At 42.7% G+C, this 17,754-nt stretch overlaps 1 protein-coding gene across 1 annotated transcript in view; it reads right to left on the bottom strand.

The window, feature by feature from the left end:
* The window catches only part of rapgef5a (Rap guanine nucleotide exchange factor (GEF) 5a), a 45,467-nt gene that overhangs the window by 14,682 nt on the left and 13,031 nt on the right, over nt 1-17,754 (bottom strand). Inside the window, exons 2-9 of the mRNA XM_042332115.1 lie at nt 16,813-16,891; nt 13,987-14,134; nt 13,795-13,892; nt 8,992-9,022; nt 7,346-7,424; nt 6,404-6,556; nt 3,633-3,730; nt 1,619-1,741 (exon numbers count right to left, since the gene is read on the bottom strand). Coding sequence (XP_042188049.1) covers nt 1,619-1,741; nt 3,633-3,730; nt 6,404-6,556; nt 7,346-7,424; nt 8,992-9,022; nt 13,795-13,892; nt 13,987-14,134; nt 16,813-16,891 — 809 coding nt within the window. The remainder of the gene's footprint in view (nt 1-1,618; nt 1,742-3,632; nt 3,731-6,403; nt 6,557-7,345; nt 7,425-8,991; nt 9,023-13,794; nt 13,893-13,986; nt 14,135-16,812; nt 16,892-17,754) is intronic.

Raw genomic sequence — 17,754 nt, 5'->3', positions numbered from 1 at the left:
CCCTCCCCCAGTGGCTTTTGTGAGACAGGACCTGAGGCCGTGTCAGGAAAGCCTGACCTGCCATCCCACTGTTAATTTCTCAATGCCATTGACTGTCATTCTTAACCAGTGCATGTGAGATGTTATTAATTACTGTCAAATGTAATGATTATTTTCTAGATTTTGCGCCCAGTAAATTCCCACAGACAGCCACAAGGCGAATGGGCAATTAATCAGAGAGTTGTTGGTCAGGAAACGCCCTTCTCTGGTGAGAAATGCTTTTGTGAGGTTGTGCTTACAGCCAGCCCTGGAGCAGAGAAGCAGAGGAAGCTTTACTCTTAACGTTTGAGATGGACACTGGGTGACAAAACAAAAAACTTGTGTTCTATTCCTGGCTCTGATGTCCTCCATTTCAATTTGTACAAAATGTACCCAAAATATGTAAGTGAAGTGTTCCGCGTGACGTCTAGAGAGATGTCATTACCACATGTCCTAATAAAGAAAGACGGAGTTTGCGGCATAATCAATCCAGGCTGCAGAATAACCAAGCTTTGTGCAGAGGTCATAAAATTGAAGATCCCATGTTTTAAAGCTCTTTGAATCCAGCTCTTTGAAAATCACAGAGGACTGAAAATTCCACAGTTATCCATCCCACTGCACACAAATTCATTAACTGTGTCTGTAGCCAGAGATTCTGTTCTCACAGACACAAACCTTTCCCATAATGCGCCTTCAAGAATAACAAAAACATTGGCTGTTTATGTAACAGCAACATTTCATTTAAGACCTTGTTTCACACATGGGGTTTGGTTAGGACACTCCCAAATCCACTTCCTGAGGGATCCAGTGTGGTGCAGCAGTGTTTATTCACTAAACAAACTCGTCTCATTTATTGCTTCTGAAAGTTTGCACAGGGCAGCGTGACACTGTGGCTATACAATGTGAGACTGCCTTGGACCTCTGTAGAGCAGCATTTTCACTAGCTCGGTGTTTGCATTCGTTATTTAATAACATTGCAATACATTTGTGGGAAAACACCAAAACAAAAATAACAATGATTCATGTCTTTACTCTGGGTAAAGTTCATCTTAGTGCTAATTGTTCACAATTTACTTCAGTTCAGCTTCAATCCAACACCTTCAATCTCAGGCACTCTGTTTTTATAATGCTGAGAAACAAGTGCTGAGTCCAAAATACAGGACACGCTCAGCTTGAAGGAAAATTAGCAACAGAAATGTTCAGCACAGGAGGAACCATGTGCTGAACATTTCTGTTGCTAATTTTCTTTGAGTCTGTGGCACTGCTGCCTGTATTAATAAGCCTCTTGTCTTATATCCTGATACCACCTAACGTTTTATTGCTCAAATGTTTATCCAATTGGCTTTTTAATGATTCCAATCATCCAGTCTCAGCAGCCACTTGCAGCTAATATACAGTGTAACACACTGGATTCCCTTCAGTCTTTGTCCTGAGGTGAGGGGCCAGTAGATGAAGAACCTGAGCAGTAGTAAACCAATGTGTAAAGTGTATGAGCTGCTTTAGTCTGGGGGAGGGAGAAGATTGCAGTGTTTGATACTATTCGTGATATTAATAAATGCGGCAATTTTCACCCATAGGAGGATTAGCCCAAAACACTCACCTCACAGATACAGTTAAACAAGTCCCAATCAAAGCTGGTGAGTTCATTGGCCATGTGCCACGTGTTCATTCCAAGCATTCGGATGCTCCTGTGTGGTGCTTCATCATCTTCTGCTATAAAAGTCTGTACAGGAAAGTGAATATTGTATTAATTAGCGTCCGTACAGGCAAGGGAATTATTTTGGTCAGCCGGGTGACTGACACATACAGAAACCAATCACCACATTTAAGAGTATCCAAATTGAGAGTTTCATGCATCTCAACTACACATGGAAATTCCTGAGATATTTATAGGAATGGAATGTGCACTCTCTACCTGGAAGGATGCATTCTGCTTACCTAATTCCAGAGAGTATTTGGTACTGGATGGCAATAGCCCAGAGTGTCCATTGGGGGTACTGCTGGAGTCTAACCAGCTAAAACTACATAGCTTGCCATTGAAAGCACCGTCTGGCAAGCTTTCCTGCTGCTTGTCAAGTTAGGACCATCCTACCTGTTAGCGGTTTGGCTTGAGAGTTAATGGGAGCTGAGTGACAAGAGTCTCAGGCCCCAGTGACTGCTCTGCCCTTCCAGGTTCTATGATCAAGGCTGGCTGTGCTGTCATCAGCAGTGCCCTGGAATACTGTGCACCCGCGTGGCTCGGGAACTGAACTACCAAGACCAAGACCAAAATAGCAGGCTGGCTCCGTTCTGATATTCCATTGCCAAACATGTTATCTTGGAGTTAGCTCAATTCCAATGAGACCCCGCTTATCTTCCCCCACTCCCACCACCCCTCCCCCCTGGAAGAAAGTGAATATTGTATTAAAAACTGTCAGTGCAGATATTAAGTGTTTCAAAATTATGAAAAGTGTATTAAGATAAGCTGGAAGACAATATGTACGCTGATAGATGATTTAGAAACTAGATGGCATACACTGAGGATTATCATCCTCAGAAAGAGAAGAATATTAGAATTGTTATATTTCACAGAAGGTTGTTAGCAGGTGGAATACCTCACCACAAAGGTGAATGGATATAGAGTAGATAGCTTCCTTCTGTTGTGGGTGAAACTTATATGTTTCACAGGCAACATAGTATGCCAGTGAACAGAAATGGCTCAATTAAAGAAAAAAAAACAAGCAAAAAGGACATGAAAGAAGTCTTCGGAGACCGTACAGCTTGGTCAGGCATCAGTGCCTTTAGAAAAAGTGTAGAAGTGACTGAAAGATACTTCTAACATTCTGCCCCACATAAACAGATACATTGATATCAAGCACTTTAATCTACTGGTTGCTAACTCCAGGAGTGACTTTGTATCATTCTGATAATATGTGTTAATTTTAGTAAGTGGAATGAAACCAGAGGGTAAAGCTTATACTGTGATCTAACATTATGAAGCTCTAAAATATTCATGAAATTGCTACATATGGTCAGACACTGGAAGCTGAACAAGACAATCTTGGTGATGTTCAAAAGGTGACGTGACGTCAAACTGGTTTCAGCTCCAGGCAGCAGGAGAAGACAATGTCTAAACAGACCCAGCGCTTGCTAAGAGTCATAGGGATATTAAGATGGAAATGAAACTCTTAAACATATGATTATACCGAACATCTTGCAAAATCGAGGGCCAGCTGGGAGCTGACATTCTTCTTGCTTATCCTCAGTTTGTAAGACAGCTCATTATTCTCACTAGCCTGAGTCAGCAGAGCAGTCTCATTCACATCTGCTATTATATACAGTAAGTCAATAATACTGACCAGGCAGGGGAAATCAGAGCCAGAAATGTTGCATCGTCTTAGCCTTACGATTGTGCAGAATGTTGAATATTCTGATATCTAACTCTCAGTCTTAATTTGGAAGACAGTTTGATACAGTTGTTAAAAAAGAATCAGCTTCCAAAAGATGACCCAATTTTAGTTTTCCAAAATATTGAACAATCTCAAATGTTAAGGCGATGAACATTTGACAGAGACAGTGAGGTATTTGAGGCACGTGGAAGGTTGGTGCACAGTGAGAATCGAGTGCTTTCTTACCAGGAAATCGCTGGGATCTTTTCTGCAAACAAATATACGAGTAGTGGCATCAAGAGATTTGAAAATGGAGACATCATCGGGCTGAAGGATTTGTCTTTCTGAAAAAAACACAGGAAAAGCCTTAAATTAAACTGCTTTACTTTCTCAAGCAAAGACTTAATTGTCCGGCTACAGCATATATTCTTGTTTGACCCTCAATTGACTTTCCTATCCCACATCCATGCCATGATCCATTCCGTCTTCCCCACCTCCACAACATCACCCAGCTCCACCACTGTCTCACCCCTCAGGCCATCTAAACCGTCATCCTGCTTCCTGCTTGTCGGCCTTCCCAACTCTTCCCCCCACAAGCTATAGATCTTTCAGAACTCTGCAGCTCGTGTCCTCTCCTGCACCAGGCTCCATGACCTTATCTCCCCAGCCTCGACTGACTCCACGGGCTCCCCATCCCCCAGAGGATAGAGTTCAAAATCCTTGTGCTCGCTTTCAAGGCCCTCTTGCCCCTTCCTCCCTCTATGACCTGCTAACCCATGTCAACCTGTCCACTTCCTCCGTTCAGCAGGCCTACTCCACATCCCCCTTGCCCACTCCACCATCAGCGGTCTGGCCTTCAGCTTCTCTGCCCCCACCTTATGGAACTCCATCCCACATTCCCTTCACCTTGCTCCCTCCCTTGCCTCCTTGAAGTCATGTCTCAAAACACTGCTCTTCGATCATGCCTTTGGCAACCCTCCCACCCCTACACTCCCTGCCCTCCACCTCTCCTGATCTCAAACTCCACATGCGTGCAAATCCCTGACTGTCCAGCCCCTTGGGATGCCCACCCAACATGAAAGGCGCTATACAAATGTAATGTGTTGTCGTTGTGAGCTTGGCTCAGTAAGTGATCTCTGTAGAACAAGATCCACAAGCCTATTACCTCCATCCTTGTTGAGCTCCACTTGTTTAAATCGTAGAATGATCTCACTCCATTCTACCTGTCTAATTTTCTCCAACCCTGTATGCATAACAATAGCCTCTGCTCTCCTGACTCTATTCCATCACTCCCCACTTCTGTTGTTCCTCTATCAATGACTGAGCCTTCAGCTATAATTGAGCCCTATTCTGTGAAACTCTTTCAAAACCACTTTGCTGTCGGTCTTCAAGACCTTCCTAAATATATACCCCATTGACGATGGCTTTCACCACTGTGTCAGATGGGTTCAGGTCCCATGTCAACACTTGAGCTCATATTGACATGGCCTTTGACGATGCCAGTCACTAATGGGGTTTTCTATTATAATCAAAGGGGCTATGGATAATTCTCACTGGAAATGTTACTCATTGTGTACATGGGTCCTTTCTGTGTGTAAAATGGGTGCCACATTCGCCTGCAAACACAGATTGCTGCATGTGCAGATGACACACCATTGTCCTGTACTGATACCAATCAGATACAGAAGCAGAGCAGTCAGTTGGATGCTGGTTACTACAATTAGTAACCAGCTCCTTCCTCTTCCGCCACTCCCTTCACGAACCCCTCCAATCGGGTTTCCGTGCCACCCACAGCACAGAAACAGCCCTAGTCAAAGTGACAAATGACATTCTGTCCATCTGTGACCAGGGCTCCCTCTGCCTCCTTGATCTCTTTGCTGGCTTCAACACCGTCGACCACTCTATCCTCATCCACCGCCTCTCCTCTCACCTCAACCTTCATGGCTCTGTCCTTGACTGGTTCAGATTGTACCTCTCACACCGCCTCCACTTCATCTCCACAAATGGTTTCTCCTCTAGCACCTGGACCATCTCGTGCAGGGGTCATCAAGGCTCTGTCCTTGGTCCCCTCCTCTTCAATATCTACATGCTGCCTCTTGGTGGCATCATACGCAGTCATGGGGTCAACTTCCACATGTGTGCAGATGACACCCAACTGTCCCTCTCTGCCTCCACTTTTGACTCCAGGACCACTGCTGTCCTGACAGAATGTCTGTCAGACATCAAGTCCTGGATGAGAGCTAAATTTCTACAGTTGAACATCAACAAGACTGAGGCTCTCCTGATTGGCTTCCGTCAGCGCCTCCTCACCTCAGGCTCTGACAGCATCACCATCCATGGTTACACACCCCACCTTACTAAGCCGGTCCGGAACCTTGGGGTCTTGTTTGACCCTCAACTATCCTTTCTACCCCACTTCAGTGCCATGACCAGCTCTGCCTTCCCCCACCTCCGAAACATTGTCCGGCTCCGCCACTGTTTCACACCGCAAGCTGCCGAAACCCTCATTACACTGAGGCTTGACTATGCAAACTCCTTGCTTGTCGGCCTCCCCAACTCCTCCCTCCATAGGCTGCAGATCATCCAGAATACTGTTCTCCTCCTACCACTGAGACCTCCTAACCCCTTACCATCCTGCCCACTCCCTCCGCTCAGCAGTCTCCAGCCTGCTTCGCGTGCCGTGCTTCACCCACCCCACTTTTGGCGGGCGAGCCTTCTGCCACTCTGCCCCCACCCTCTGGAACTCCATCCCGCAGTGCCTCCGCCTTGCCCCCTCCCTTGCCACCTTCAAGACCAATCTCAAGACCCTCCTCTTCGACTGTGCTTTCAATCTCCCTGCTTCCCCCCCCCTGCCCTCCACCCTCCCCGATCCCAACCCCCAGCTCAGGTTCAAAACTCTGTTTGTCCAGCACCTTTGGACATCCTCCCGACGTGAAAGGCGCTTTACAAATGTAGTTTTGTTGTTGTTGTTGTTGTATTAGCAACCAGTTAAATTCGGACTGAATAGAAAAAAACACTCACCCTCGAGGACGTGATAGCCACCAGTATCAAATCCTGCTCGGGTTTCTGGAGCTTTTCAGCTACAGTGTGAAGGACCTCCTGTGCTGAGGTTGACTCCTTAGTCCAGAAGCTGACATAGGAATGATCTGCCACGTAAACACGGCAGAAAACTGCAGTGCAAATAAAGATTGACATTTCAAAATCATTCAGTTCACAATATTTCTGGAGCACACAAAGGCAAAACTAGAGTGGAATAATAAACTATCCAGAATATTCACTGAAAGTATATGTATGAAAAGTAAATAAATGTCATCAGACTATTAACACCATGAAGTGTGCTTTTTTACAATAAATCTACCATCTATAAAATAATACACACAAAAGGAATGAGAATGATTTTCATTACTGCAGGTTGTCTAGATCTGGGACAGGGAATATAGGCTTCTAGTGGCCACGAGAAGTCGCAAATGAAGGTAATAATCCGTACAATTGATACAGCATCTTATCACGTTGAAATATCTTAAAGTGCTTCACCGAGTTTTCTGTAAACTGGAGGGACCTTTTCAAGGTGGCAGCCAATTTTCACACAGCGTTGTCTCACGAAGAGGCAAATGTGAACAACTTTTTGTGGCGATTATTGGCCAGGACTCTTTTTGAATTGTGTCATGGGATCTTTAACATTCATTCGAACAGGCAGATTGGACACAATTTTAACATCCCTCTGACAGTGCAGCACTCCTCAAGCACACTATTTGAACGTTAGCTTAGACTATGACTTTAAAATTCCAATTTGGGGCTTGAACGCACAATCTTCTGACTCACCGAGACCAGAATGATAACAACTGAGCCAGGCTGAGATCTAGAACTCAAAATTAAACTTGTTGAGAATTGGCATATGTTATAAAACTACAATAGATCTCCAATAAGGAGGCTGAGAGCATTTCTTTTTGAAAACTAACCTTCGTCAGATTCACCTGGACAGCCTTTTGGATGAAGCCATTTCTCTCTGCAGCTGAGTTGGTGAAAAACTGTTGCGTTCTGTAAAAATAAATAAGTAAGTATAGAGTGCAGTAAAAGATGTACATCAAGCATAGTGGCATTCCGGTCCAGCTCCAAACTTGTAAAACATGTGCGGTCTTGATCCTACCATGGGCTTGCTTGGGACATCCTCCCAACAAGACGCTATACAAATATAATTTTGTATTGTGTTGTAATATATTGTAAATTGGTTACATCACATCTAGATCTGTCGAGATATAAAACTGGTGGAACAGACTCAATGGATTGAATGGCCCACTCCTGTTCCCGTTTTCCTGTTTCCTAAGAGTTTATTTTATTAACATTAAAATTGAATTGGATTCTTTTTCTAACTATTTATTAGAAAAATTCAAACAAGAAGCGCCTCTGTTTCTAAATGCTCCAGAGGTATTCACTTATGTAAGACGAACTTCACACATAGACTTCCTGCATAACTCAGAAAGTTGTCAAAGTATTTCAATGAAAAAAAGGGTCATTTCATATCGATTTCTGCATCGATTTGAGCTCTGCTTTTGACTTTCTTAAGTGATATCTATGAAGACATAGATTTTTGAGAAACTTGAAAGCACAAACAAGTACATGATTGAATAGGGTTTTCTGAATTCGAATGCAAGTAACAGTTCTGCACAGGGCTATCTCTTTGTGCTTCTAGAAGACATTCTCGCACTAACTGTAGTAACTTTGATGATGTGCACTACTACTGGCTAAATATACCTGGGCATCAGTTTTGCTAAACTTACACCAGTTTACATTGCATCTCTGGAGATTTTCAGAGAAGGGAGTTTCTCCCAGTGTCCTGGCCACCACTTTACACCTAAATGTGAACAGACATTCACTCCCGGGAGCGAAATTACGAGAAAAAGCCAACATTTGCTTTAGATTTGTCCATTTCACTTTAGATTTAGTAACATTTCACCGTCGAGTCAGCTCTCCTGTATGTGGACAATGGAAGCTCTGACTCAGAGTGGAATTCTGGGATATTCAGCGCCAGGGAAAAAACAGTCACTTTACATACAGCTTACACAGTTTACAATGCAGATTCTTACCTGATTCAAAGAAGTGGGAAGTATAAAAACAACTTATTGCTCTACTGATTGGAGCAAAACAGCTTTCCTCCCATTAATATAGAATCAAAGAAATGTACAGTTACAATCTCCATTGCTATTCAGTCATATAGCTCAGTGGTTAGCGCACTCGCTTCGCAAGCAAGAGACCTGGGTTTGATTCCCAACAGGGCTTAACTTTGGGCGAGTTTCCTTACTCCACACATCTCTGTTTACCTAGCTGTAAGTAGGAACCCGGTTGTTAGTCGATTGGTGGATCAGTTTTCCGGGGGTAATAATTCCTTCAAAAAAATAAATACATAATATAAATGTTTGTGGGGCACTGCTGTGCGAAATTGCTACCACGTTTCACCCACAAAATATACCGTTAAATCACTTTACAGTATGTTCTGTGAAGTGCTTTGAGATGTCTTGAAGACATGATAAGGTGCTATATCAAATGCAAGGATTATTATTATATATTATTCACAGGAAATTGATTGAAATGCAAATTGAAGTGTTACCTTTTTGTGGGGTGAATATTCATCAATGGTACTGAAAAAAAAGAAATCATTTCAGACTGTGTGCAATTCAGATGAAATGCCCATTTACTCTCATTCACATCTATCTCTTTAGTTGTTTGTTTAGTTATTATACCAAGAGGGAAGATATGTTACCCAGTCCCTCAGTCTGTTGGTGCTGCTCTGCTGAGAGGCGGAAGACCATGACCAATGTTTTTCTGCTTTCCTCTTCCCCTCATTGTCATTGCTTTGTTTTTATTGTGCAAAGTGTTGTGCAAACCCAATGTTTGATGTCAAGACAGTCCTAAATCAAGACACTGATACACTGAAATACTAGGTAAGAATTTGCAACCCATCTCTCAATGCTTTGGTGCAGAGATGTGCTCACTAGCCCCCATCCACCCCCCCCCCCACCCCCCACCCCACCATCCCTCAATACATACAGCAACAAATAGCCTTCATCAATATTATGACCAAATGTCAATATCTCTATGGGCTCATTCACAAGAAAATAGAACAATGGGATCAAAATGTGAAGTGTGATGTGCTAATTAAGTTAACTGAGGGGGAACATGAGGGAGAAAGGAATAGAGCAAAACTCATGTGGAGTATAAACACTAGTACAGACTGGTTGGGCCAAATAGCCAGTTTCTGTGGTATACAGTGTATGTAACTCTATGTAAATTACCATGGGTGAGAATTTTCACATTGTTTATAAATGTGCTCAACGAGCACAGTTGAGAACTAAGGGCTTGGTGTTCATCTACCTATGCAATTCCATCACAATGACTGAAGCCAGATTGCAGATTTCACATACAGTTAGTGGGAGCTTGGTTTAACTCAGATTTTATATGTTGAGCGAATATCTGGATAATTTGCACTCCAAAGCCACACTCCCGAGGCCAGAGGTCCAGTGAATGGCACAGGCTAGCTGTGGGACTATCCATAGTGACAGAGTTGGGGGGGTGTTCACCAGTTTTTAGGTATCAAGGTCTTTATTTTGCGACTGGCCTCATTGACTATATTTATTAAGAGTGTTGCAACTAACACATCACAGGTCACAAGGTTCACCCCAGTATGCTCAGTGTATTCCTTTGGAAGACAAACAATAATAAGATATATATGAAGAACTGGGTTTGGACTCTTTCTACCCTGAGGCATGTGTATACAGGGCTGAGCAAGCAATGTCCGGGCTGAGGAAAGTGCAGAGGCAGCTATCCATGTTGGGCAGATATATTGAAACTGAGCAGATTATAGGAACATTGGAACATGTGAACAGGAGGAGGCCATTCAGCCCTTCGAATCTGTCCCGCCATTTAATTAGATCATGGCTGATCTGTACCTCAACTAATCCTGTCAATTCAAATTTCCCACTTTTTCCTCAAATCCCTGATACCCTGACCTACCAAAAATCTATCAACTTCACTCTTGAAGGTGCGGATGAATCCAGCATCCACGGCCTTTTGGGTGAGAGAATTCTAGATTTCTACCACCCTTTGAGTAAAAAAATGCTTCTGATTTCACTCTCAAATGGCCTGGTTCTAATTTTAAGATTATTCCCCTTTGTTTTGGATTCCCCACCAGAGTAAATAGCTTCAATGTATCTACCCTATCGAATCCCTTTATCATCTTAAACACCTCAATCAAATCACCCCTCAACCTTCTAAACTCAAGGGAATACAATGTAAGTTTATGCAGCCTTCTCTCGAAACTTAACCCGAACCTGCACTGCACCCCCACCCCCAACGCCAATATATCTTTCCTGAGGTATAGTGCCCAAAATTGAATGCAATACTCCAGATGGAGTCTGACCAAAGGTCAATACATTTTGAATTCAACTTTCAGCATTAAAGCTGCATTCAAGAATCAAAGCTTCATTGCAGTTCTGAGGATGATGCGATGGAACCACTTTAATAATTAAACTCTGTTTTCTGTTAGGAATTACATTCGATTTCCAACTGAATGAGCATTACCCAGTTACATGTTGATGAACTGACTACACATTGCCTGTGTGCATTACACTATGAAAACAAGCATGCACATGAGATCTCTGCTTCTTCAGTCAATTTCAAGGTCAAGTTCTGGTTGTGAAATCTTGAAACAGACTGAATATTTTGTGTAGNAAAAAAGATTCCAAACCTGGGACTGAATGTTTTTAGATTGACTAAAATCAGCATGTTTCAAAGATTCAGTCAGGGCACAAGATCAGGTAAGGTAGGTTTCAATTTACAGTGTTGCTTATTCCTGAGGAACCAATGGGAACTCCACTTTGGTGCAGAGTGCCATGATGTACTTCTGGATACCAGAAGGAGTGACAATTGTTTGACTCAACGGATTCCTTATTAAGTCTTATTACAAAATTGGTAAGAAATATCATAAATTGAGTCTGTGTGCACACCTCAGGGATGTGAGAAAAATTGACTCAAATTAACCTCATTTGTTTTTTGTAGGCTAAACAATTAAATCCTACTTTAGCTCAGATTTTCACTATGAACAGGAGGCAATGCATTACAACATGACAGCCTTCCTGCTTACCTAAATGAAAGTGAATTGAATCTAATGATTAGCAAAATATATCTGAATTAGCATTCTTGTGTAACCTAAAATTTGTAATATTTTTAAGTGTCAGAAAAATGGATCAAATGTGGGGCAGAGGCAATAGGAGATGGAGAAATACCCAACTGAAGCAGAGTACAACAACAACAACAAGACTCCATTTATAGAGCGCCTTTCACGTCGGGAGGACATCCCAAGGCGCTGTACAGTTGGGTCAGGACCCGAGCAGGGGGGAAATGGTCAGGGGGAGGGAAGGGAGCGAGGAGGGGTTAGAGAGTCGAGAGGGGAGCTGAAGGCAGTCAAAGAGAAAGGTCTTGAGACCGGCCTTGAAGGAGGAAAGGGAGGAGGCGGCGAAGGCACTGGGGGATGGAGTTCCAGAGCCTCGGGGCTGAGAGGCTGAAGGCCCGGCCACCGATGGTAGGGCGGTTGGGGCGGGGGATGTGGAGCAGACCGGAGCCAGAGGAACGGAGGGTACGAGCAGGTAGGTAGGGGGATAGTAGGTCAGAGAGGTAGGAGGGAGCAAGGCCGTGAATGGCCTTGTAGGTGAGGATGAGGATCTTGAAATCGATCCTCTGGGGGATGGGGAGCCAGTGGAGGCGAGCGAGGGTGGGAGTGATGTGGTTGCGAAGCCTGGTGCGGGACAGTACACGAGCTGCAGAGTTCTGAATGACCTGCAGCTTGTGGAGGGAGGTGCCGGGAAGGCCGGCGAGGAGAGAGTTCCCATAGTCCAGCCTTGAGGTGATAAAGGCGTGGACCAGAGTTTCAGCAGCGTGAGGGGTGAGGTAGTGCCGTAGTCTGGCGATGTTCCGGAGGTGATGGAAGGCGGTGCCAGTTGTGGCGCGGATATGAAGGAAAAAGGACAGCTCAGGGTCGAACAGAACACCGAGGTTCCTGACTGGCTTTGAGAGGTGGAGAGTGCAGCCTTGGATGCTGATGCTGTCAGCGCCTGAGGTGCGGAGGCGCTGACGTGAGCCAATCAGGAGGGCCTCAGTTTTACGCACATTGAGCTGAAGAAAGTTATCTCTCGTCCAGGACTCGATGTCGGACAGGCAGCTGTCAGGACATCGGTGGTCGTGGAGTTGAGGGTAGAGGAGGAAAGGTAGAGTTGGGTGTCTGTCCGCATACATGTGGAAGTTAACCCCATGTCTGCGGATGATGTCACCAAGGGGGAGCATATAGAGGGTGAAGAGGAGGGGACCGAGGACAGAGCCCTGAGGGACACTGCACAAGACAGTGCGGGGACTGGAGGAAAAGCCATTCGTGTAAACAAAATGAAGACGGTGGGCGAGGTCCGCCCTACAATTAAGATTTCTGTACTTCTAGACTGTCTAGGTCTTTAAACACAAACAGTATTTCCCTATATTGGAGCCCATGATATAACTTTACTGATCAGTTTATCAAAGTCTGTAATAGTCAGTAAGCGGACGAGAAAGAGCAAATGTTAGCGTTTTCTTGGCAGCATTAGCCCTGAAGTTCCTGCTGGATCCTCCCTTTACAGCTAAGATGAATAATTGTGTAAGCAGCACATTGGGGTTGAAAATGTGGCATTTGCAAACTGGAAGATGCAGGGCTAATAGCCACTTCTGGTTTACAAATGAAATTCATAGATTCATAGAATCTTACAGCACAGAAGGAGACTATTCAGCCCATCGTGCCTGCGCCGGCTCTTTGAAAGAGCTACCAAATAGTCTTACTCCCCCGCTCTTACCTCATAGCCCTGAAAATGTTTCCTATTCAAGTACCTATCCAAATCCTGAATCCGCTTCCACCACCCTTTCAGCCAATGCATTTCAGATCGTAACAACTCTCCATTGTGGGATTCGTCTTGATATTTGATTGAGGAAAATAATTGAGTGGGAAGGGGGGAAATCCCTATCTTGAATGCCAGCAAACTTTGCTTTGCATAAAGCTGACAGAAATCACAAGCCTGATTCCTTCTTAAGATTTGTTCTTGAATTTCTCAGAGAATTCTGCTATTTCATTCGCAAATCTAAAGTTGCTGTTAGCGCAAGATGTTCATTTCACTAAACATTGTGTAATGAGTGTAACAGCAAATCTGACAGTAGTGAAAAGCAGAAGATATAAAAGCAGAAATTCATTAGTTTGTGTTTCGCCCACAAAATACACAGTGAATCCACTTTGTAGTATATTTTGAGATGTCTCAACAACATTATAAGATTCTATATCAAATGCAAAGATTATTATTATTATAGAAATCCTGCCAGTCAATGTCACTTCTGTAGTACTCACTGTCTGCGAGGGATCCGGAATAGGTTTTGAAGCTCCTTCAGCTCTTTCTCCAAACCAGGATACTCAAAAAGATCGTCAAGCACGCATTTATAAAGGTTCTGTTGCATATGGGATAAAAAAAATTCTAATGATTTTTGGAGGCGTTTCACATTGTAAAACAATGTCCTTTTTTTGCCTACAAAAGAGTCGTACCTTCAAAAGCAATTTAGTATTTTCATCTTCTCGCAATAAATTCTTGTAAAGAGATACCCATTGCGACACAATTCTCAGCACTTTGCGCTTTTGGTACAAGCCATTGTCTGTGTGCCCTGGCCTTTCTGCATAGGGCTTGGAACAATAGGTAACATTCGGTCAAGGAAAATTCCTGGACAATTAGAACTCACATCTCCAATGAAACACAAAGTGCGGCTGCTGACAGGCTGTTGGGAGAGAAATATAATCACTGCAGGATAGTACCATCAGCCATTCACAGGCGTAAAAGAAATTGATATTGTAGTCAATTTAAATTTAAATTGCCTTTTCCCTTTGCTGGAGAAGTTTGTGATTGTATGTGGCGATTGGTGCAGGGGAAAGGAATACCTGGTCACCTTTGTGCCAAGTAACCTGGAAGAAACAAAGAGCTATTCCAACACTGTGGTGAGAGTGCAGCAATGTAGCATGTCAGAGGGATATGGGGGTCAGGTGTGGTGCAGCCCAGTTTAATATAATTGCTGCAGTTCCTGTCCATTGCCGCATTTGTCAGCTTATACTCCTGAGAACACTCTACTGCAGCATTTCATTCTTCACACTATTAATATGTAGGTCTCTTCTTATCAAACTCCTTAATTAAACAGATCACTTGAGACAATTTTCTGCCATGTCTCTAAATCCAATCTCAGATCTTTCTGATTCTTAAAAGGGTATTGGTTCAAACACATTCAAACCCAAGCGCAATGTTTAAATGTTCCACTAAGTTGTTGGGTAGCATGTAGAGTGTAAGTAAATCTGCCACATATTAAAACTCCATTCCCACTTGACAGTTTTTTCCTTGTGGTTGCAAACTTCATCAAACAATATTCCTGGACAGAATGTCAGTATGAATATGTCTCAATGTTACAAGCATGCCACGCACACTGTGGGGGGGAGAAGGGGAGAAACTGCACAATGAATGGCAACAACGCCCTTTAAGCAACAACTACTTGAAACGATCATTCCTGCTTTCTCTAGCAGCGAGACTCCAGAGGTTAACGGTACTATCAAAGAGCCCAGCATTAGGCAACTGCACTCAAGCCAATTCCCTCCTAAATCAGCCAACTTGCATGATTTTATTCAAGTCACTGGACTGTCAGTCAGTTACATCAATCAAATTTTGGCATAAGATCAAACCACTCTCTTATCTCTCAGAGCAGGGCTCTGTTCCTGTAATGACCTTGGTTGAAAGAAGCACAGAAGATTTACTAACTCTATTGGCAGCTCACACACTTGCATTACAGCAGCATCCTACTCACCGTGAAGGGACACATTTACTGCCACTAACATTTGCTGACTCTTTTCGCCTTTACAGAGAACATTAACCTGGAAAATTTGGTTGTGGAATATTACTTAGAACAGTTCCACAACCTCACAGGTAGTCTGACAACAGCCCAAGAATGTTATATCTAATGGTAATAAAAGGTTGGTTGTGTGACTGTCTCTTTAACAACATTTAGAATACTTGTACCCTACCCCTGAGTTCTGCGCATGCGATAAACAGCACACACACACACACTTGGAGATCAAATCCAAATGTTGTTTCTTTGAATGAAGGTATAAATTAGGGTTCCTGATCCACAGTGTTCTGCTGCTGGCAGTGATATCACTTTGCTGCCAGCAGGATAAACACAGCATCAATCTTCAAACTCGACAGTATAGGGCTGAGATCAAAATGGAAGAGAAAACTTACTGGAGATTTTGTTCACGGATTGTGTCTTTTTCACTGCATCGAACAATGCCATGTTTTAGCACTTTGTTTATCTTTTATTTTCCCTTCTGTGCCTTCATAAAATCATAGAAATTCACAGCACAGAAGGTCATTTGGCCCATTGTGTCTCTGTCTGCTCTTTTAAGAGCAACCCTTTCAGTTTACCTGTTCCTTTCCCTATACCGTTGCAGTTGACTCCTGCTAGATATTTATATAGTTCCCTTTTGAAAGCTAATATAGATTTAATAATGTATTTAATTGTCATACCAAATCGGTTATGAAATGTCACATTTTTCTACAATTCCTAAAGTCTAGCTCTGGGACCAAGAAGCCCACAAACATTGGTTTTGTCTGAAATCCGATTTCAAACTATTTTGTCCACAACCTTCGATATTCGCAATCAGGCCCTGGTTCATGTTTCAACCCTGTAACCAGGGTCTGAGGGCTTCTTGACAGCACACCAATAGAGCTGGGTTAATATCTCATTTTTAGCTGGACTCAAATGGCAACTGTGAGCAGAGATCAGAGATCGGTGATCCAACCATTAAGCCAAGACCGGGGAAGAGGAATAGCCATTTCATCTCTATAATTTTTTGACGTTGACGTCTCTTTAAAGTGGAACATTTTACTGAATTGAATTTTAAGCAATCTCTTCTTATTTCAGTGATGCTCTACTCTACCCATCATCAGATCATTACTCTGCACACCAAGGGTTGTCATCAGCGCCTGAGCATTTTGAATGACTTTAGTCAACTGTACAAGATATCCTCTGTGATCTCTGTGGGTGGGAGTTGCTGAAGTACCACAGATTTTATTCTGACATGAAGCTCTCATGTCAAAAACTGATCTATTACAAATGTTCTTCAGCCCTTTATTTAGTGCGTTTGAGTAGTGATTTCATTTCATAATAGAAGTCTTCCTTTCAATAATTATTATCGAGCAAATGAACCTGCGAATTCGTGCAACTCTAAGCTTATACTTACAGGACAAAACAGCTTCAAGAATGTGATACTCATCTAAATATAATTTGCTTTTGAGTTGATGTGGAAACGTAATCTGTTTAAACACGGAAAGGATATTGCCTCAGTAATGCTTGGCTTAAGTCATTGGTTGACATGAAGACTGTGTAAGTGAGGAGAAAATCATCCAGCAAGATATCTGCAGAGACAAAACCATGTTAAACTGAAAATATCCCAACATTAAAGCTTTGAGAAGTATCTTAACTCAGTACAAGGAATAATTTACAGTTAATACTCTTTGCACTAAATCCTGTAGAGTAAATCCAGTAAAGTGAATAACATACCCACATCCGTTTACAATTGTTAGGTCAACCATCAGCTCAGTTTTATAATAAAGCTCATTAAATAGCAAATTAGCCAGTGTTACTTTTATTGCTGTATCTTAAAACCTATCAAAAGCTGTGTTTTACTCCAAAATCATCTTGTGTATCCATTTCCATCAGAATATATTTCAATTTCCTGTCTTATCAGTAACATATCTGTTAAACTCGCATTGACTCTGGCCATGATATTGTCCAGACACTCCAGTAGAAATTCACTATTGTTCTATTGGATGTGTGGCTATTCAGCAGAATATATCATACTGTATACACATTTTAACCATATTATTTTAACCACAAGGTCTTAATACCTTGACTAAATCTTTACAGTTGAACAAAGGATTGCACTGCACTGCTCTGTTTCGCGTCCCTACTAACCTATGACTGAATACAGATTTGTTACCTGTTTTGTAACAGATTCAAATACTCTACTGGATTGCTAAACCAGGGGTGTGAAGGGCAATATTAGGAGACATGGAGGGTAACGACCAATTGGAATCTGTTACCAGGAAGGTTCTGGACTCATTTAAGAAAAATGGGAAGTTTAGTATTCTGGAAGGAAGAGATCAAATGGGTCACAGAACTTTATTCATGTGTACCTTTCTTATGAAGTGTACTTTAGTATTAGTATCAATGTCACAAGTGTTGTGTTGATGTGAGAAGTGAGAGTGTCATTATTGTA

The sequence above is a fragment of the Callorhinchus milii genome, unplaced genomic scaffold (assembly GCF_018977255.1).
Source record: "Callorhinchus milii isolate IMCB2004 unplaced genomic scaffold, IMCB_Cmil_1.0 Scaffold2, whole genome shotgun sequence".
Taxonomy (NCBI): Eukaryota; Metazoa; Chordata; class Chondrichthyes; order Chimaeriformes; family Callorhinchidae; genus Callorhinchus; species Callorhinchus milii.
Note: the sequence above shows the minus strand (reverse complement) of the source record. Positions and strands in the feature narration are given on the sequence as shown.